Source organism: Nerophis ophidion, linkage group LG21 (assembly GCF_033978795.1).
Source record: "Nerophis ophidion isolate RoL-2023_Sa linkage group LG21, RoL_Noph_v1.0, whole genome shotgun sequence".
NCBI lineage: Eukaryota > Metazoa > Chordata > Actinopteri > Syngnathiformes > Syngnathidae > Nerophis > Nerophis ophidion.
The window spans coordinates 37,736,804-37,758,542 of record NC_084631.1 but is presented as its reverse complement, the minus strand read 5'-3'; the positions used below and the strand labels follow the sequence as shown (position 1 = coordinate 37,758,542).

The window sequence follows — 21,739 nt, the reverse complement described above, 5'->3', positions numbered from 1 at the left end:
TTAGCATTACTGCTGGCTCAGGAACCTCTTCTTACTCCGGCGCTTACCAAAGGCATGCGGTAAAGGCAAGCATGCGCTAATTATATTAGAACCTCTTCTCAGTCCAGCACTTACCAAAGGCATGCAGTAAATTTAGGCCTGCTCTTAAAAAATTGAGTGTGATGTAAGGATACCATCATTAAAAGCACATTTAATAAAAAAAACGTTATTATGGTCTTACCTTTACTTATAAATGAAGTCCATGTGCAGCTCCTTCTGGTCAAAAACATCAATAACTTATTTATAGAAGTCTTCCTTATCTTTCTTCAGTTTTAAAAGTCTCTCTGTCTCGATGGAGATCTTCATTTATTACCTCCTGCTTCGATTAAAAGTCCAGTTTAGAAAAAGGTTTTATTTTAGATATGTAATCCTCCATGTTAAAAGTGTAAGCGAGAGGAAAAAATAAACACACGCTGCTCACTCTTGATGCTTGTTGTCACTTCTTCTGCAGCCGAGTAGTCGCAAGAAGGATCACTAGCGCCCTCTATCACCAGGAGGCGGGAGTCATTCAATGACTCATATTTGACACACGCAGCTACGGTATATTAATAAAACATAGCTGCTTACTGTTCTTATTAGCATACTCAATAGCTTGGACCTTAAATCCTACTGAATAGCTCTTAATCTTCTTCCCTTTATGCGATTTCAAATGATTGAAATCAGCGTCCTCCATTTTGAAAATGATGACAGGTGAAGTGTCACTCGTGACGTGACGAGTTTGACGCGGCGTAAATTCTAGGCATATGCTAATTATTTTGCGAAACGAGTTTGACCCGGCGGAAATTCTAGACATGCGCTATTTAAAATAATATTTTGCAAAACGAGTTTGACCCGGCGTTAATCCTAAACCAGCGGTAATGCTAAGCATGCGCTAAATATTTTGCGAAACGAGTTTGACCCGGCAGTAATTCTAGGCAGGGGCATACTATATACCCGGCGGCAATTCACGGAAATACGGTATACAGCACAGTCCAGTTTTACTAATATATGGAAAAATGATAAATTATTCCCAAAAATTTAGTGGCTGCCACTTATATACCGGTCGCGTTATTTACCTGGGCCACTTCCTCAAAGTCTTCATGCCGTTTCTGGAGGGCTCGCGCTCGGTGGAGGGACTTGCCCACACCTGTGTGCTTGCTGAGGAAGGCCTCGCCATGGTTTTCTATCCAGTCTAGAACCTGAAATGACAGAGGGAGACCATCGGCAAGAAGGCGATTCTAATCAATGTTCTCTGCTCAGCTCTTCTCTCTCCGCATCTGCATGCACTCTCCATGGCAACAGTTGCCATACCAACGCAAGAAAGCCCCTTTTTGGACAGTGTGTAGCCACGTTATCATACCGGACCTTCTGATATTGTCAGGATTGTTCCTCGTCATGTGTGTGTGTGTGTGTGTGTGTGTGTGTGTGTGTGTGTGTGTGTGTGTGTGTGTGTGTGTGTGTGTGTGTGTACCTGCTGGACGTCCTGTTGAAAGACGCAGAGCTGCAGACGTTGGTGCAGTCGGACCTTGCGATGCTGCCAGATGTTTTCCAGCTGCCTCTGATGATGCAGCACCTCGTGAATGATGTCCAGTACGTGATGCACCGCCTTGGAGTAGTTGGCCGACGCCGTGAGCGAGTCGGCGCCGCCCGGGGTCAGGGGTCGTTGCAGCTTGTCCAAGAGAGCTTTGCCGTCTTGGCTCACCTGGGGGTTAGAGGTGGGTTTGTAGTGTTTTTTTTCTGTTGGAGCTGGAGGAGTTTTTTACTGCACCGTTTGGTTAAATAGATAGTTTGAGAAAAGGTTACCTCCGAGTAGGCAGAGGTGATGTGTTCGTACAAGCCTTGGTGGTGGTGAATGGCATCTTCCAGGTCCTGCAGCTCCGAGGGCAAGTCCACCTCGCCGCACGCCTTACACCACGTGTCCACGTTGCTCATGTACTGCAAGGAGAGGAGTCACATGCCAAGTACACAGTAAGGCCTTCTCTCTGCTGGACTACAAACAGCACGCTACGTTCATCCATTTTCTTTGTGGAATTATTCATGGGTGTCTTGTGGCGACTTCTAACAACTTCTTCAAACGTGTGAGCGTAGAAAAACAACAGTAATCAAGTGACATCCTTAAACATTGCCATGATGACCGCGATCAGGGGCGAGAGTCAATCTTCAAAAGGCAGAAAAGTTTCTAATAAACATAAAAACATTACAGCGGCAGAGTCAGAGCATGCATGTTGCTAATGGGTCCATGCATCCTTCTATTGTGTCCAACTAATGAGCAGAAGCCACATGATGTTTGTAAATGCATGCAAATGTTAGACTTTGTGGGTGTGTTTGTTTTTTAAATGCAAAGCGTTGAATCTAACCAAGAGGGAGATGCCCTTGTTCACATTGTCTTGAGTTGGAGGAGAAAAGAAATGCCGCCCTCAGGTTTATATAATGCTTGTTGGCCTGCCTATCAAGGTCATTGGTGTCGTTATTACGAAAGCAATTTTTGGGAACTGGTATTTTTAGATCAAATTATGCTGACAAGTTAATTGAATAAAAATCTGTGACGGAATTTTTAGTTTAGTTTATCAAAATATTGTAATGAAAAAAATTCAGTGCAGAAAAATTCATTATAGCAATATTCTTATTCTTTGTCATCATTTTCTTGTCACGTGACTTCAAACTTGACACCTGATTGGCTGGTTCTGAGACAGGCATGATTGCTTTATTCTTAATATACTGAAAGTGGGTCTTGAATTTTGAAGCACTGAATTTGTTGGACACTGAATTTTCAAACACTGTATTTTCTAACTAAGTAATTTTTATTCAATTACCGTATTTTGCGCACTATAAGGTGCACCGGATTATAAGGCGCACCTTCAATGAACGGCCTATTTTAAAATGTTGTTCATATATAAGGCGCACCGCATTATAAGGCGCATAGAATAGATGCTACAGTACAGGCTGGGGTTACGTTATGCATCCTTTAGATCATGGGTGTCAAACTCTGGCCCGTAATTTAATTTGGCCCTTGAGTCAATATCAATTTAGCATTAGAGCTGGCCCGCCGGTGTTATACAGCATCGGTGCCGCTGTAAAACAGCATTCACCGCTAACACTCATACTTGCCAACCCTCCTAATTTTCCCGGTAGACTCCCGAAGTTCAGTGCTCCTCCCGAAGATCTCCCGGGGCAACCATTCTCACGAATTTCTACCGATTTCCACCTGGACAACTATATTGGGGGCGTACATTTAAGGCACTGCCTTTAGCGTTCTCTACAACCTGTCGTCACGTCCGCTTTTCCTCCATACTAACAGCGTGTCACATAATATTTGTGGCTTATACTCACACGCACAAGTGAATGCAAGGCATACTTGGTCAACAGCCATACAGGTCAAACTGAGGGTGGCCGTATAAACAACTTTAGCACTGCTACAAATGTGCGCCACACTGTGAACCCACACCAAACAAGAATGACAAACACATTTCGGGTGAACATCCACACCGTAACACAACAGAACAAATACCCAGAAACCCTTGCAGCACTAACTCTTCCGGGAAACTTCCAGCAAACTGACCAATAATTAACGTTTTATTCATGCATTTTCTCTTGCTTACTTATTGTTATTTTATTTTCAAATTTATTATTAGCCTGTGGTAAACATTTGATATTTACCTCAAAAGATTGCAAATAGAAAAAAAGGCATAACATTTTTATTTAACTTTTATTTGATATGCCATTGATATTTTTTAAATTATTATCATTATTATTTGAAACTGGATTTTGCGTGTCACTAAAGTTATATAAGCCTTGCTTGTTCAATATTTAATGCAAAACTTGTTTGGGTCCTTATTAAAAGGTTAATTTGTTCAACATTGGCCCGCGGCTTTGTTCCGTTTAAAATTTTGGCCGACTCTGTATTTGAGTTTGACACCCCTGCTTTAGATGGAGCTGCATTAAAGGGAATGTCAACAAAACAGTCAGATAGGTCAGTCAAACTTTATTAATAGATTACAAACTAGCGTTCTGACAACTCCGTTCACTCCCAAAATGAATAAACAACTGTTTTATTATTTTCCCCGATTCAATAAACACGTAAAAAACGTTAGCGCAATCACAATATACTAACACTCGAAATAGTGCAAAGCAATAATATATCAATAACTCAACGTTGCTCAAACGATAATGTCACACAACACAACACACAAAATAAACATGTAAAGCTCACTTTATTAAGTTATTCCTCATCCACGAATCCCTCAAATTTTTCTTCAGTGTTCGAATCAAACAGTTGGGCGAATACGGCATCCAACATGTCCGGTTCCGTCTCGTCAAAGTCGTCATTAAAGGAGTCAGTGTCGCTGCTGTTAATGTTAAATTCTCTCCCTGCTGCTCTATTCCCGTGTTCTACTGTGTGACTGATCGCCTTGAGTTTAAACTCTGCATCGTAAGCTTGTCTCTAAATAGGAGACATTTTGGGGTCTTTACATAAACACAGAAACGGCACGCCTCCCGCAGTCATATATCCCAGCATGCACTGCAAAAACTGAAATCTGAATAAGATGAAATATCTCAAATAAGGGTGATATTTGCTTATTTTCTGTCTGGTAAGATAATTCTTCTCACTAAGAAGATTTTATGTTGGAGTCTTTTACTTGTTTTAAGGGTTTTGCTCCTAAATGATCTCAGTAAGATATTAAAGCTTGTTCCCAACATTTTATGACCTATTTTGAGTAAAATATGCTTGGAACTATTTTTGTCCAAGTGTCCAAAACACACCCAGCAATGGTGCACAGGAAGGCGGGGAAGAAGAGGGGGAAAAGGCGGCCAAAATGTTCAAAAGTCCCAATTGTGTCCAAAATACCTCCCCGGGTTCCAGTCCTATGAGTCCCGCCACCGGCCACACAAGTCCTGGGATACAAAAATTGTCCAAAACGCACCCAGCAAAGTCCCACGGGAAGTAGGGGGGAACAATGAGAAAAGTCGCCAAAAGTCCCCCAAAATGTTCTAAATACCTACCCAAGTTCGAGTCCCAACCGGGTTCGAGTTTGAGTTTGAGTGCACACTCGAACCAGGGTGGGACTTTTTGAACATTTCCCCGACTTTTCTCACTTTTCTCCCCACCTTCCCGTGGGACTTTGCTGGGCGTGTTTTGGACATTTTGGGCATCCCGGCCAACGGCGGAACTTGTGGGACTCGAACCTGTGTAGTATTTTGAACATTTTTGGGACTTTTGCTGACTTTTCCAACTTTCATCCCCTCTCCCCGGGACTTTCGCGGCCATACGTAAGATTTTATGTTAGTAATGTTTTACTTGTTTTAAGTGTTTAGGTCCTAAATGATCTCAGGAAGATATTACAGCTTGAAGCTGAGATTTGATGGCCTATATTGAGTAAAACATGGTTGAAATGAGAATATCAGATCTTGCAAAGCTGTGTCATCAACACTCACAAGTATAAAACTACTTTTTAAAGTAAGAATTTCTTATTTCAAGAATGAAAAACAAAATCATGACTTTGACACAATTGTTTCTCATATTAAAACAGATGACAGCCAAATAGACTTTGTTGTTTTTTTTTTTTCAATGAAACAATAGAAAATACGTACTCGTATAGTAGTACACTTGTTATTAGTGAGAATATACTTATTTTGAGGTATTTTTGGGTTCATTGAAGTTAGCTAATTTTACTTGTTTTGGAAAGTCTTGACAAGCCAAATTTTCTTGTTCTATTGGCAGATAATTTTGCTTAGTTCAAGTAAAATACCCCTCATTTTTGTATTTTTTTTTTCTTGTTTTTGAACACTGACTTTTTGCAGTGTGCACCACGCACTTCTTCTACGAGGGAAAAGGAAGTTGGGGGCTGCATACTGTGGAAGAAGAAGCGCACTTCTTCTTCTACGGGGGAAAATTAAGTTGGTGGCTGCTTACTGTAGTCGCGAGACCTCCATCCATCCATCCATGTTCTACCGCTTATTGTGGCTCAATATTGGTCCATATATAAGGCGTTCCGGATTATAAGGCGCACTGTCAGCTTTTGAGAAAATTTGAGGTTTTTAGGTGCGCCTTATAGTGCGGAAAATACGGTAAATTGTCAGCATAAAATATGTGAAAAAATTCAGTGTAAAAAATAAAGACAGAAATTCCTGCCTGGGTTTTACAGTACATATCATCTGCCCGCCACCAACCTGGTCACACTTCAGCTTTTGAGAAAATTTGAGGTTTTTAGGTGCGCCTTATAGTGCGGAAAATACGGTAAATTGTCAGCATAATATCATGTGAAAAAATTCAGTGTAAAAAATAAAGACAGAAATTCCTGCCTGGGTTCTACAGTACATATCATCTGCCCGCCACCAACCTGGTCACACTTCTGGTGGAAGCTGGCCGACATCTCCAACAGCGTGCTGCGTTCGTCCAGCGCCGCGGCGAAGGCCTTCCACTCCTGCTCCAGCTGGCCTGAGATCTGCTTGATCTGATGGGAGGCGTAGTGGCCCGACTCCAGAAGCCGGTTGCCCACCGACATGATGCGGTTGATGTTCACGTAGACATTCTGTGAGGTGAAAGCCAACTTTAATAGCTTGAGGTTTAATTCCTTGTGTGGAGAGAATCTCTCGAGGGTTCCTAGTTATATAATGGCGAGTGTGGGCTGTGTTGGATTGCGTGCATGCGCGTCTTACCATGCAGTTCATGGCAAAGTGGTTGTGCTGGGTTTGCAGCTCGGCGGCGTGCGGGTGGTTGTTGCCGATCTCCGTATAGCCGGCCAGGAACAAGCCCTTGTTGTGCAGGATCCATTCAAACATCTGAGGACAAAAAACACAGGGCTGCAGCAACATTGTGATAAAACCAAGCGTTGCAGGTGTGTTTCATGCAAAGTGCTGCAGTGTGCAGAGCTGTCATCTTTCCAGGTCAGCATGCAGAGAAATGAATCCATTAAGTGTAGCCTTTTGCGCTCTTCCAGAGAACAACTGGTGGCCGGTGGTGTCCTAGCAACAAGCTCCTGCTACTGCAGACTTCTGTGTTTCTGCAACCTGCTATTTTATTCCCCGCACTCCCAAATGTTGCCTCGTGCCGTCGTATCGGGAGCAACTGAAGTGCAAAAGCAATGTGCCGGGGAACAAAGTTTGACAGCCAAAATAAAATACACACAAAAAAAATGTCCCTCTTAGAAAATGAATACAAGTTATTTTATTAACCTCGACATAAGTTGATTGGCAACACTAAATGGGCCCAAGTGTGTGAATGAATGTGAGGGCTGTCTGTGTTGGCCCTGCCATGAGGTCCCCCCCGCGGCCCCGAGAGGGACAAGCGGTAGAAAATGGATGGATGGATGAGCAAAAAAAATCTGCTAATTAAAAATTGACTTGCTAAAATTTTTTAAATAGGACATATTTAAGGTTTAAAATTGATATTTAAATCATTAACTAACATTATTATTAGCTATACTTACTAGCAATGTGAAGTTTTGTCTTATAAAAAACTTGGCTGGTTGGTAGAAGATTATTTTGAACACACATACAGTTCCAGTATGATACATTTCTCAAGACAACAAGCCTGAAAAGGAGTAGGAATTGAATCCGTCCCCTTTCTCACTTCATAGCAATTACTAACTAACACATATGCAATTGTAGTTCTCAATTTCTAACATATTTTATATAAAACATTTCTCAATATGACGGTTCTGGTAACAAGACCGGTAAGTTTCACTTAATAGGAGAACAATAATAATATCTTGTTTTCAATACGTTCAATAGATTTGTCACAATTTTTCTTTCTTGTAAACACTTTTACTTTGAATAGCCTCTAAAAGCGGATCATATCAGTAAACGGGTTGTTGTTTTTTTTGCTTAATCCATTGCATAATTTAAATACACATACTGATATGTTAAAGGTTTTAAGTGTTGTATGTGCAAACATGTTTTAAGTTAGGGTTTTCTCTAAGATTATACTTATTAGGGATCGAATGTCCCTTTGGAAAAGAGGACCCTATTATATTTCTAAGGTTCTATTATTCCACCGCATCTTTGAGCTGTAATTTGACCCCCTTAACATGCTTCAAAACTCACCACATTTGACACACACATCAAGACCGGCAAAAATTGCCATCTAATAAAAAAACAACAACCCAAAACTCAAACTTGCACTCTAGCGCACCCTTGGAAAAAACACAGACAAAACTGCTCGTAACTTCCGTTAGGAATGTCGTAAAGACATGAAACAAAAACCTCTATGTAGGTATGACTGAGACCAGGATTTCATACTCGGACATCCTTTAGCAAAAATCAACAGGAAGTTGGCAAAAACCCCTTCAAAACAAAAGTTTCCTAAAAAATGTAATTTTTGCCTCTTTGAGCTCTAATTTGACCCCCTTAGAATGCTTCAAAACTCACCAAACTGGACACACACGTCAGGACTGGTGAAAATTGCGATCTAATAAAAAAACAAACCCCAAAACTCAAAATTGCGCTCTAGCGCCTCCTAGGAATAAAACACAGACAAAACTGCTCTTAGGAAGAAAAAACAGACAATACTGCTTGTAACTTCCGTTAGGAATGTCGTAGAGACATGAAACAAAAACCTCTATGTAGGTCTCACTTAGACCTACATTTCTTTCATTGACATCCTTCAGCAAAAATCAACAGGAAGTTGGCAATTACCCCTTCAAAACAAGTTTTGTAAAAACCTGTCACCTTTTTTCAAACATTATCTCCTCTGAGCGCTTTGTCGGCTTCAAACTAGCACAGCAAAGAGATTGAACCCTTCTGATTAAAAGTTGATGAAAGAGTTTTTCAAACTGCTCCGGTTTTGATTTTAAGAGCTGATGCTGCTGCGCTGCTGCCACCTCAAGATGGCCGCATGAAAGCAGGAAGCACCAGCGTGACCATACAGTGCAGAGAAGGTAGGTATAGTGCGGGTAAAGATATGTTGACTGGGTGAAGGAAGGAGGCACCAGTTTGACACCAGGATACAGGGAAGGTAGGTAATGTGCAGGTAAAAATATGTTGTCTGGGTGATGGCAGGAAGCACCAGCGTGTATGGGTGAAAGAAAGAAGCACCAGTGTGACCCCAGAATGCAGGGAAGGTAGGTAATTTTGCAGGTAAAGATATGTTGAATGGGTAAAGGCAGGAAACACCAGCAAAAGTCGGTCCCGTCCATCGCTGCTTGCAGCTTTAATTTTGTTTAGGATTGTTGTACATTCTTGGGTAGCAGGTTATAGTTTGCTTTGTGCATACTTTTAGCTGTTTGCAAATGCACAAAATAGTTTTTGATTTATTCAATCAAAGGTTTGTGTGTTCTTTATATCCAACATGATGTATTATTCTAACTGACCTTTTGTGTAACACAGATTGTGAATGAGGTGTACTTTTGTAGTCGTTTCCCATATTTCAGCACAATTACCCAGATATGTAGTGGACAATATGAAGTGATTTTTGGTCCAGAACATATTTTGCTTTATTCGTTATAGGAATATTTCTTGCCACTTTGTTGCATGTGTTTCATGTGAGATTTCCAGCTCATTTTCTCACATATTATTACCCCCCCCAAATGATGATTTTTCACCCAGTCAATGTCTACTTTGTCTATTTGTGTTTGACTTTCCCTTCTACTGTTAGCGAATAGCATTATTTTAGTTTTACTGAGATTCAGCTTCAAATCAAACTCAAAAGTAGTATTTTTTTCTTCAGGAGGTACTGCCGAAAAAATTCCAATTGAGGGGATTGTGACTTGAATTAGGTTGGTTTAGAAATGAGAAATATACGCTGGGTGAGATTTGCCAGAGTGGATTGACGAGCTGCACAAATCAATGCTTGATGACCATAATTAGGTTGTGTTTATATTGTATGCCCCGCAGTGATCAGCCACTGTTGTCACAAATTAGCGCCGCATCACCGCCCTCACCAAGCGAAACTCCCGCCCCTTCCCGGACTCCCAATGGTCACCCACCTTCTCGGCGTCCTGCTCGAAGAGGCGGAGCTGGAAGCACTGGTCCAGCTGGAGCTTGCGGACGTGCCAGGCCTGGTGCAGGTGCTGGCGTGTGGAGTGCAGCTTGTCCAGCAGCTGGGTGATGCGCGGCACCAGGCCCTGAGTGTCGGCGTTGTTGCTCGTGCTGCCGCCGCCGCTACTGCTGCCGTTGCGGTTGGAGGAGTCGCCGGCGCTGCTCTGGATCCTCTGCAGTAACCTAGGTGGGGATGAAGTTTTGAATAACATTTGTGGCGTGACACCGGTGGGTTGTGTTCAAAATGCTTTGAAAGACATGAGCATACTGTACATGTAACACAGACATCTTCAATGTTAAATAATCATTACATTATTTGCACGATGTGACACATTTTCACCCAATTCAAGAGTGGAATAGTTAACTTACACCACCAAGACTATTCAACTGGTGGTTCGCAGGCCCAATCCAAGCCAAGAATGACACCTGAGTCTGGCACTACAGCACTGTCATTTACAGTAGATGATCTCTGACTAGCTTTTTTGCGATAGGTCCTTAAAAACAGCAGAGCGCTCCTGTTGTTTAGACAGTAGACATGTCCCAATACCCTTCATGGGATTGGATTGATGGGGTTGGGAGAGCATGTTTCCCTATGGCTGAAGATTGCAATCCCGAGAAAAATTCCTTCACAAGGGATGCACAACTACATTTCTATGTTCCTTGGTGCACACATGCAGGCATTGCATGAATTCCAGAAAGGTGCATGTCTTTCCAGAACATCCGCTCCAATTTCTTATATAAGTTATATAAACATAAACATATATATATATATATATATATATATATGTGTGTGTATATATATATATATATATATATATATGTGTGTGTATATATATATGTGTGTATATATACATATATATGTGTATATATGTGTATATATATATATATATGTGTATATATACATATATGTGTATATATGTGTATATATGTGTATATATGTGTATATATATATATATATATATATATATATATATATATATATATATGTGTGTGTGTATATTTGTATATACATACATATATATATATATATATGTGTGTGTATATATACATATACATATGTGTATATACAAATACACACACACATATATATATATATATATATATATATATACAAATATACACACACATATATATATATATATACACACATATATACACACACACACATATATATATATATATACACACATATATATATATATACACACACACACACATATATATATATATATATATATATATATATATACATACACACACACACACACACACATATATATATATATATATATATATATATACATACACACACACACACACACACACACACTGTATTGCCAAAAGTATTTGGACATCTATCAAAATTATGAGAATCAGGTGTCCTAAACACCTGGCACGGCCACAGGTGTATCACATCAAGCACTTAAGCACGGAGACTGCTTCTACAAACATTTGTGAAAGAATGGGCCGCTCTCAGTGATTTCCAGCATGGAACTGTCATAGGATGCCACCTGTGCAACAAATCCAGTCCTAAAATATCCTCGCTCCTAAATATTTCAAAGTCAACTGTGGGCTCTATTAGAAGAAAAGTGAAGAGTTTGGGAACAACAGCAACTCAGCTACCAAGCGGTGGGCCACGTAAACTGACAGAGAGGTCAGCATAGTGTAAAGACTTTCTACAGAGTCAGTTGCTACAGAGCTACAAACTTAATGTCACCTTCCAGTTAGCCCAGGTACAGTACGTAGAGAGCTTCATGGACTGGGTTTCCATGGCCGTGCAGCTGCATCTAAGCCATACATCACCAAGTCTGATGCAAAGCGTGGGATGCAGTGGTGTAAAGCATGCACCACTGGACTCTAGAGCATTGGAGAGGCCTTCTCCAGAGTGATGAATCACACTTTTCCATCTGGCAATCTGATTGACCAGTCTGGGTTTAGAGCTTGCCAGGAGAACGCTACATTTCGGACTGCACTGTGCCAAATGTGAAATTTAGTGGAGGAGGAATTATGGGGTGGGGTGGTTTTTCAGGTGTTGGGCTTGGCCCATTAGTTCCAGTGAAAGGAACTTTGAATGGTCCAGGGTACCAAAATATTTTGGACAATTCCATGTGGGGACAGTTTGGAGCGGGCCCCTTCCTCTTCCAACATGACTGTGCACCAGTGCACAAAGCAAGGTCCATAAAGACATGGATGACAGAGTCTGGTGTGGATGAACTTGACTGGCCTGCTCAGAGTCCTGACCTGAATTAGAACGGAGACTGAAAGCCAGGCCTTCTCCAACAACATCAGTGTGTGACCTCACCAATGCACTTTTGGAAGACTGGTGGAAAATTCCTATAAACATACTCCGCAACCTTGTGGACAGCCTTCCCAGAAGAGTTGAAGCTGTAATAGCTGCAAACGGTGGATTCACATCATGTTGAACCCTACGGGTTAGGAATGGGATGGCACTTCAAGTTCATGTGTGAGTCAATGAGTCAAGGCAGGCGGCCATATATATATATATATATATATATATATATATATATATATATATATATATACTGTATATATATATATATATATATATATATTAGCCCTGGCTTACACAAAGAAATATTGTATGAACTAGAAATGCATGGTTGACATTGTAAACAACCACAATGTAACCTCCCTGTCTGACATTGCGTGTTTACCTCTGTCCCTCAGTGTCCAGCTCCTCTATTGGCGCTTTGATGACCTTCTTCTTCAACGTGGCGTGTTCTTCTATCATTCTCCGGGCTCCTTCTAAGTCTTGGGGGAAGTCTTTGCGTGAAACTGTTTCCTGCATCTCCTCGAGTCGGGCCAGCATTTGCGTGGCGTGACCGGAGAACTCCTCGAAGGCCACTCGGACCTGGAGGTAAAAGAAGGATGTTAGCAAAAAACCTTCTGGAAAAGTCACTGGAGGGTTTGAATCAAGCGGTTCATCTCACTTCTATCCACTCTTCGTGGTTGTAGTCCAGGCTGCCGTCAAAGTCAGCAGTCAGCTGGGAGGGGTCCACCACTTTGGTCAGGCCTTCTAATGACACCATGGTGGTCTGGAGGGAAAAGGCATGTGGATTTACAACACTTTCACTCAAATGAGTGTAAATTGCTTCTTGTAATCCTCTCTGTTGAGAAGTTTTTAATTAGTGCACTCAAGCTCATTCTTTCCTTTCCTAAAACCACCAACATGAGATCTTAATAGGGCCAAATAGGCGAGCTTCTCCACTAATCTCTGCAGCGTTTAATAATCAGTCCCTCCAGGATTTCTTGTAACGGCCTAAAATGCCTGCTGTATTCACCGCAGCTATTTCAGAAAGTTTTTCAGGCTTTCTTTTCCTCAATAACGTTGAATCAACGTGAAATTTTATGAATTTGTTTTTCTTGTTTTGGATGTTCTCTGTAACCTTAACCTAAAAAAGGACAAGATTTCTCCAAAAATTGGAAAATATTGATGTTTTACTCCTTTACAGCACACAGACGTGAAAGTAGACACTAAATGGCAGTAAAAGAACATACTCAGATCTTATCGTAATATAGCTGTACAGTTTTAAATAATGATGATAATAATAATTATTATGATTATAGGAAGACAGACCACCAAATGCTTCCCTATTGTCCACTTTATGCTTTGTCATCCACAAGTTTTACACTTGAAGTGTTTTGTCCAACTTAAACATTCATTTAACCCTGCACTTAAAAAGCATTTGGGAACAGTTGAGAGCTATCTATAGTGCTCATTTTTCTTTTTTAATGACAGAAAATGTAAGGTTATCACCACGAGTCATACCAAAAAATATAAAAATGGGAGCTATTACCTCCCTGCTTGTCACTCAGCATCAAGGGTTGGAATTAGGGGTTAAATCACCAAAAATGATTCCCGGACTCGGCACTGCTGCTGCCCACTGCTCCCCTCACCTCCCAGGGGGTGAACAAGGGGATGGGTCAAATGCAAAGGAAAAATTTCACCACACATCCATCCATCCTCTTCCACTTATCCGAGGTCGGGTCGCGGGGGCAACAGCCTAAGCAGGGAAACCCAGACTTGTGTGACAATCATTGGTCCTTTAACTTTAACTTCAACAACTAATGTACATGCTGCCTTTTTGCTGGGTCAGCATTGCAAATAAGAAAAAAATAGCTTCAAAATAAATATATGAATACATGTGAACTAGGAAGTAAGTGTTGACATAGGGGCTAATAAAATTAACGAGCTAACTCACGTGATTAATCACATAAAATGATCGCATTAATCGTGAACAGACTTAGATTAATCATGCAATTCATTTTGACTGGACAAGCTGCGACCCCAAAGGGAATAAGCGGTAGAAAATGGATGGATGGATGGATGGATGGAAGCTTGTTTATCTTAACCGCTGTGCGGTCAGTGATCAGATCATTACATACGAGACTCCGACTGCCAAATTTCACTCCAAAATAAAGCCTAATAGAACGTTTAAAAAAAGCTACCAAGTTTTTGTGCAAATGAATGACGTAAAATGTTCAAAAACATCCCTGGATGACATTCTGACAATACAATTGCATTTTCTGAAACACGTTTGAATTATCAAAGCCAGTAATCACCTGTGATTAATGATGATTAATCCAAATTCCCAAATGTGATTTTTGTAATTAAAATAATCATTTCAGAGCCCTAGTTTAGTGAAGTGAATTATATTTATATAGCGCTTTTCTCAAGTGACTCAAAGCGCTTTACATAGTGACACCCAATATCTAAGTTACATTTAAACCAGTGTGGGTGGCACTGGGAGCAGGTGGGTAAAGTGTCTTGCCCAAGGACACAACAGCACTAACTAGGATGGCACAAGCGGGAATCGAACCTGCAACCCTCAAGTTGCTGACACGGCCACTCTACCAACCGAGCTATGCCGCCCCAGTTTATATACTACATTACCCAGAGGGCTCAGCGCCAAAGAGAAGAACAGGAAGTGGGTGTAAGCTACGCACTGTGCCGTTTGAGCAATAAAGTAAAAAAGACATAACGTTGTACCAGCTGAGTCTACACACAAAAACAAAACAAGTTTTAATTAGAGATTAATGCAATTGGCAAAAATGTGGAGGGAAGTTGAGGCCAATGGAACATTTTTAGGCCCCGCTTAATTTGAGGGGACATTGCAAAATCCTGGAGGGACTGAGTAGTGCACACATTTGCTCGTCCTCCGATCACATTGTTATACCCTCCACAAACACAAAACAACAATGGCATCTGACAATATCACATTTGTTGAGCGGCAGAGCATCATTTCGTGCACAGCGTCCTCCGCACAACACCCCCACACACATGGCCAGAGAAAAAGCTCGCTGGAGGCCGAGCAACACAATCATACACACTGCACAGGGTGGAGGCCGAGCAACACAGTCATACACACTGCACAGGGTGGAGGCTGAGCAACACAGTCACACACACTGCACAGGGTGGAGGCTGAGCAACACAGTCATACACACTGCACAGGGTGAAGGCTGAGCAACACAGTCATACACACCGCACAGGGTGGAGGCTGAGCAACACAGTCACACACCGCACAGGGTGGAGGCTGAGCAACACAGTCACACACCGCACAGGGTGGAGGCTGAGCAACACAGTCATACACACTGCACAGGGTGGAGGCCGAGCAACACAGTCATACACACTGAACAGGGTGGAGGGTGAGCAACACAGTCATACACACTGCACAGGGTGGAGGCCGAGCAACACAGTCATACACACTGCACAGGGTGGAGGCTGAGCAACACAGTCACACACACTGCACAGGGTGGAGGCTGAGCAACACAGTCATACACACTGCACAGGGTGGAGGCTGAGCAACACAGTCATACACACTGCACAGGGTGGAGGCTGAGCAACACAGTCATACACACTGCACAGGGTGGAGGCTGAGCAACACAGTCATACACACTGCACAGGGTGGAGGCTGAGCAACACAGTCATACACACTGCACAGGGTGGAGGCTGAGCAACACAGTCAATACACACTGCACAGGGTGGAGGCTGAGCAACACAGTCATACACACTGCACAGGGTGGAGGCTGAGCAACACAGTCATACACACTGCACAGGGTGAGGGGAAGAAACATGTTGTTGGTCTAACTTCATGCTTTTCAATGCCTTTTTAATGCCACTTGGAATCATTTCAATCCCTATGTCGTACTGCAGATAGTTCTTATATAAACGTAGGTCAAAAGCTTACAATTGTCCGTATAGACAAAACTGTAAGCATCTGACAATGTTGAATAGTTAAAAAGTGTACATTAGCTGTAACTCTCTAGTGAATTAGAATTGCCTCACAAGATTGCATATTTCAAAAATAAATACATGCCGCTAATTTTATTTTACGTTTTGAATTTTGCGGCTTAAAAAACGGTGCTGCTAATTTAAGGATTAAAGCAGTCCATAGCGTTCCTACTTGTATATTTTCTCCATTCATCCCTCCTAGCAATTTTACAGTATATTTCAAACTGTTTATACTTACTAAAGCGTCCCTTGTGTGATACATGCAGGAGTGTTTTCATGCATATTAGTAAATGCTATCGTAATTTAATCAAGCTAGCGTCATTAGCATGAACTAAAAATGCTAACTCAATTACGAGTGTCAATGTTATTAACTTACGATGGCATTCTTTGGGTGTTTCACAAATTCCTCAGTAAATTCATCAAAACGTCACCGTGGAGTTATTGAGTCGGTTTAGCTGATTGGAGAGCTAGTTTCCGCAGCTAGTGGGTCCATGACAAAGACTTCGCTTTTGTTTTATCAGCCGTTTTACTGCTGTGTTACAGGCACCTTTTGTAAATAATCAAAGAATTAAAAAAAAACATTTACACCATATTTCTGTGTAAATAACTTATTCATATATACATGTATATCTGTGGCTTAAAGCCCGGTGAAGCTAATACGGGAAAAATATTTCCCCTCCTAAAATTGAGTAGGTCCAGAAAATTCAATATTTTTATTTATTTTGTAGTTGCTTTGTTGGTCACGCCAAAGATATTTGACATTGTTAACTGTTGCCTGCCTGGGGCGGTTTAGCTCGGTTGGTAGAGTGGCCGTGAGGGTTGCAGGTTCGATTCCCGCTTCCGCCATCCTAGTCACTGCCGTTGTGTCCTTGGGCAAGACACTTTACCCACCTGCTCCCAGTGCCACCCACACTGGTTTGAATGTAACTTAGATATTGGGTTTCACTATGTAAAGCGCTTTGAGTCACTAGAGAAAAAGCGCTATATAAATATAATTCACTTCACTTCACTTTAATCGCCGACTTGTGATTAGCTGATAGCATGTGGGATTTCACCGCATTGCCCATTGAGCAAAGTTTCGAGGTCTTTTTGCACACAATGCAGATCACCTCTATGGGTTCACCATTAATCAGCGTTCGCTAACGATGCCTAAGAAAACAAAAAGATCAAGGTCCCACATCCTGAAAGAGACTTTGTAAAGACCATTTCTATCAAAAGGACAAACTACCGGTAAAGTAAAACAATAAGTATGATGCTTTTGTTTGTTTTTTCAATTTGCTTGTTTCTTTTGTTTATTCTTTCCTTATGGTAGTTTTGTTTCTTCCTTACTGTTTGAAAATTATAGAGAACTTTTTTTTCTATGAATATATTCTGAATGTATAGAGACATGTTTACTATTATGTTCTGATGGCTCAAATTGTGTGCGTCATATTGCTGTTGAAATAAAGTTAGCATCACACATCCCAACTTCGCGATTGTCTTCTCCTACGGCTTTGAAGCAATGTGCACATTAAAAGTGCGTGAATGATTAGTTCCAGTTCCAACATTAAAGTGTGTCACTACAACTACTACATACAGGAAGAGAATTGCAAGGAGGTCCCGCCTGCTTATACCAAAACAAAGATTGCGGATGGCTGACAAGAGGCTTACTCTGTTCATGTACCGTATTTTCCGCACTATAAGGCGCACCTAAAAACCTCAAATTTTCTCAAAAGCTGACAGTGCGCCTTATAATCCGGCGCGCCTTACATAATGAGCCACAACAGGTCTCGCAACTACGGTAAGCAGCCGCCAACTTCCTTTTCCCCCGTAGAAGAAGAAAGTCTTCCAGGTGCAGGGGCTGCCGCTCGTCTCTAGAAGCCGTGGACTTTGAGCTGCTCTTCCTTTGCCAAGTCAATCTCAACAAGGAACTGGCAGATATTCTTGCGCTGGTCTCCCTGCAGTTGGATCACTTCACCATACTCTGGGTGCTCGATCACTGTCACATTGCAGGCAAACTTCTTTTTGAAGGCTTTGACTAGCTTTTTCTTATCATAGTCTGCGGCGATGCCCTGGACAGTTGTGAGGGTCTTTCTGCCGTTCCGCTGTTGAATTCTTATGTGGATGGAGTCCTCTGATGCGGTCATCACCCTTAGTTGCATCAGCAAAGGGGTCAAAAGTTTGGAGGTTCTGAATAGCGGACATACGATAAGATTTGCTTTCTTTTCGGATAGTAACTTGGTTAGCGAGCTATTCGTCGGCTAACTCAGACTTCTTTGTGCTAGAGTTTGGGGTTGACTTCCTTTTCCCTCGTAGGAGAAGAAGCGTGCGGTGCATGCTGGGATATATGATTGCGGGAGGAGTGCCGTTTTTGTGTGTTTATGTAAAGACCCCACAAAATGACTCTTATTAAGAGACACGCTTACAACACAGAGTTTAAACTCAAGGCGATCAGTCACACAGTAGAACACGGGAAAGAGCAGCAGCGAGAGAATTTAACATTAACAGCAGCGACACTGACTCCTTTAATGACGACTTCGCCCAACTGTTTAATTCGGACACTAAAGAAGAAGAATTTGAGGGATTCGTGGATGAGGAATAACTTAATAAATTGAGCTTTACAAGTTTATGTTGAGGGCTTCACGGTGGCAGAGGGGTTAGTGCGTCTGCCTCACAATACGAAGGTCCTGCAGTCCTGGGTTCAATCCCGGGCTCGGGATCTTTCTGTGTGGAGTTTGCATGTTCTCCCCGTGAATGCGTGGGTTCCCTCCGGGTACTCCGGCTTCCTCCCACTTCCAAAGACATGCACCTGGGGATAGGTTGATTGGCAACACTAAATTGGCCCTAGTGTGTGAATGTGAGTGTTGTCTGTCTATCTGTGTTGGCCCTGCGATGAGGTGGCGACTTGTCCAGGGTGTACCCCGCCTTCCGCCCGATTGTAGCTGAGATAGGCGCCAGCGCCCCCCGCTACCCCAAAAGGGAATAAGCGGTAGAAAATGGATGGGATGGGAAGTTTATGTTGTGTGTTGTGTGACATTATCATTTGAGCAACGTTGAGTTATTTCGAGTGTGACTATAACGTTTGATTTACCGTAACAGTATCAGACTGTTTTTTACGTGTTTATTGAATCGGGGAAAATAATAAAACAGCTGTTTATTCATTTTGGGAGTGAACGGAGTTGTCAGAACGCTGGTTTGTAATCTATTAATAAAGTTTGACTAACCTATCTAACTGTTTTGTTGACATTCCCTATAGCACAGCTCCATCTAAAGGATGCATAACGTAACCCCAGCCTCTACTGTAGCATCTATTCTATGCGCCTTATATAAATGATAAATAAATGATAAATGGGTTGTACTTGCATAGCGCTTTTCTACCTTCAAGGTACTCAAAGCGCTTTGACACTACTTCCACATTTACCCATTCACACACACACATTCACACACTGATGGAGGGAGCTGCCATGCAAGGCGCCAACCAGCACCCATCAGGCGCAAGGGTGAAGTGTCTTGCTCAGGACACAACGGACGTGACAAGGGTTCTTCCGAGGATGTTGTAGTCGTAATGATGTGTGCAGTCCTTTGAGACATTTGTGATTTGGGGCTATATAAATAAACATTGATTGATTGATTGATTGGTACTAGGTGGGATTTGAACCAGGGACCCTCAGGTTGTGCACGGCCACTCTATAACTGCGCCACGCCGTTATATATGAACAAAGTTTTAAAATAGGCCATTCATTGAAGGTGCGCCTTATAATCCGGTGCGCCTTATAGTGCGGAAAATACGCTAATTCCACTGTTAAATAAATGCACTCAAGTGACCTCTTGTATCCAGTTTGAAAACCACAAACAAACCAATTTATCCATGACGGAAAAGTTATTAAGTTAATTTGTCCCCGCCAAAATAGGTTATACTTGTATAGTGCTTTTCTACCTTCAAGGTACTCAAAGCGCTTTGACACCATTTCCACATTCACACACTAATGGCGAGAGCTGCCATGCAAGGCCCTAACCACCACCCATCAGGAGCAAGGGTGAAGTGTCTTGCTCAAGGACACAACCGACGTGACTAGGTTGGTAGAAGGTGGGGATCGAACCAGGAACCCTCAGGTTGCTAGCACGGCCACTCTGCCATCCGCACCACCCCGTCCCCTACATTTGTATGAATTTCTTTTCATACCTTTGGACATCAAATGTAATGCTTTCCAATGCCATTGAAGGCCTTAATTTTCGCAAAATGCATTTAATGACTTAACGGTTTTTCAATAAAAAAATAGCTGACCTTACCAAGCTCTATTAGTATATTCAACCTAGCAGTATGAAGGCAGGAAGTTACTCCGTGTGACAAAGCTTGCATGCAACCCAAATAATCAATATAGTTGTGTGGTAACAGGGAACAATTGGGAGTACGGCTATGAACAACAAGAGATCTCCTTTTTAAGCAGGGGATTACCATAATTATGGCAACAAATCAGGACAACTGGAACGCTCCACCAAGGTCTAACAATCCTAATTTTGCACAGCACCATTTTACACAACAACATAGTCAAACTCCTTTTCGCAGCCATCAAAGGGCCACATGTAACAGCCAATAATATATGATGTTCTCTATGCATTTCACTATTATTTTTTCATAAACTATAAAAAAATCTGTAGATTTCATAGTAAAATACCTGAATTTTACTGTAAAATATACCGTCTTTCTAACAACATATTACGGTAACTGGAAAACAATACCACTGTTTTTTTCAGAGAAAGAACTGGCAGCTCAGTAGCCAGAATTTCACTGTAAAATTCACAGTAGCTTTTAAAACTTCACGAGCGTCATTAGCATGAACTAATATGCTAAGTCAAGTGAATTTCATTTATATAGCGCTTTTCTCAAGTGACTCAAAGCGCTTTACATAGTGACACCCAATATCTAAGTTACATTTAAACCAGTGTTGGTGGCACTGGGAGCAGGTGGGTAAAGTGTCTTGCCCAAGGACACAACGGCAGTAACTAGGATGGCACAAGCGGGAATCGAACCTGCAACCCTCAAGTTGCTGGCACGGCCACTCTACCAACCGAGCTATGCCGCTAACTCTAACCCTAACCCCAACCCCAACCCAAACCCTAACTGTAGCACTTTTTTTTTCCATTCTGGCAACTAAACTGCCAGTGTTTTACTGTAAAAAAATGTTGCGCCATTTTTCCTTGAACAGTAATATAATGTAAAAACAACTGTAGATTTTATGGTAGTTATTTGAAATTGCAGTAAAATCCCGTAAAAACCACTGCAAATTTTACCACAAAATTGTATTTATTTCTAAAAAATATTTTACAGTGACAATTTAATGGCTAACTAGCTTTGAAATCATAAGTCTAACATATATTTGCAGTATTTATCTTCAGTTTGACAAAAATTGCTTGGAAAGTATGATAATAAATTATCGTATTTCCTTGAATTGCCGTCGGGTATATAGTATGCGCCTGCCTAGAATTACTGTCGGGTCAAACTCGTTTTGCAAA

The 21,739-nt window shown here is 41.6% G+C and overlaps 2 protein-coding genes across 5 annotated transcripts in view; both read right to left on the bottom strand.

The window, feature by feature from the left end:
- The window catches only part of LOC133540068 (triple functional domain protein-like), a 212,868-nt gene that overhangs the window by 96,484 nt on the left and 94,645 nt on the right, over positions 1 to 21,739 (bottom strand). For all 4 annotated transcript variants that reach the window (XM_061882552.1, XM_061882551.1, XM_061882554.1 and 1 more), the window contains exons 6-13: positions 12,945 to 13,049; positions 12,669 to 12,865; positions 9,942 to 10,176; positions 6,676 to 6,798; positions 6,357 to 6,548; positions 1,822 to 1,953; positions 1,490 to 1,720; positions 1,095 to 1,217 (exon numbers count right to left, since the gene is read on the bottom strand). In XM_061882552.1, the coding sequence (XP_061738536.1) occupies positions 1,095 to 1,217; positions 1,490 to 1,720; positions 1,822 to 1,953; positions 6,357 to 6,548; positions 6,676 to 6,798; positions 9,942 to 10,176; positions 12,669 to 12,865; positions 12,945 to 13,049 (1,338 nt within the window). The remainder of the gene's footprint in view (positions 1 to 1,094; positions 1,218 to 1,489; positions 1,721 to 1,821; positions 1,954 to 6,356; positions 6,549 to 6,675; positions 6,799 to 9,941; positions 10,177 to 12,668; positions 12,866 to 12,944; positions 13,050 to 21,739) is intronic.
- On the bottom strand, positions 18,045 to 18,543 carry LOC133539494 (eukaryotic translation initiation factor 1-like). Its single transcript, XM_061881482.1, is given in 2 exon segments — positions 18,045 to 18,361; positions 18,363 to 18,543. Coding segments are annotated over 2 exon segments (330 nt in total). The 5' UTR covers positions 18,431 to 18,543; the 3' UTR covers positions 18,045 to 18,099.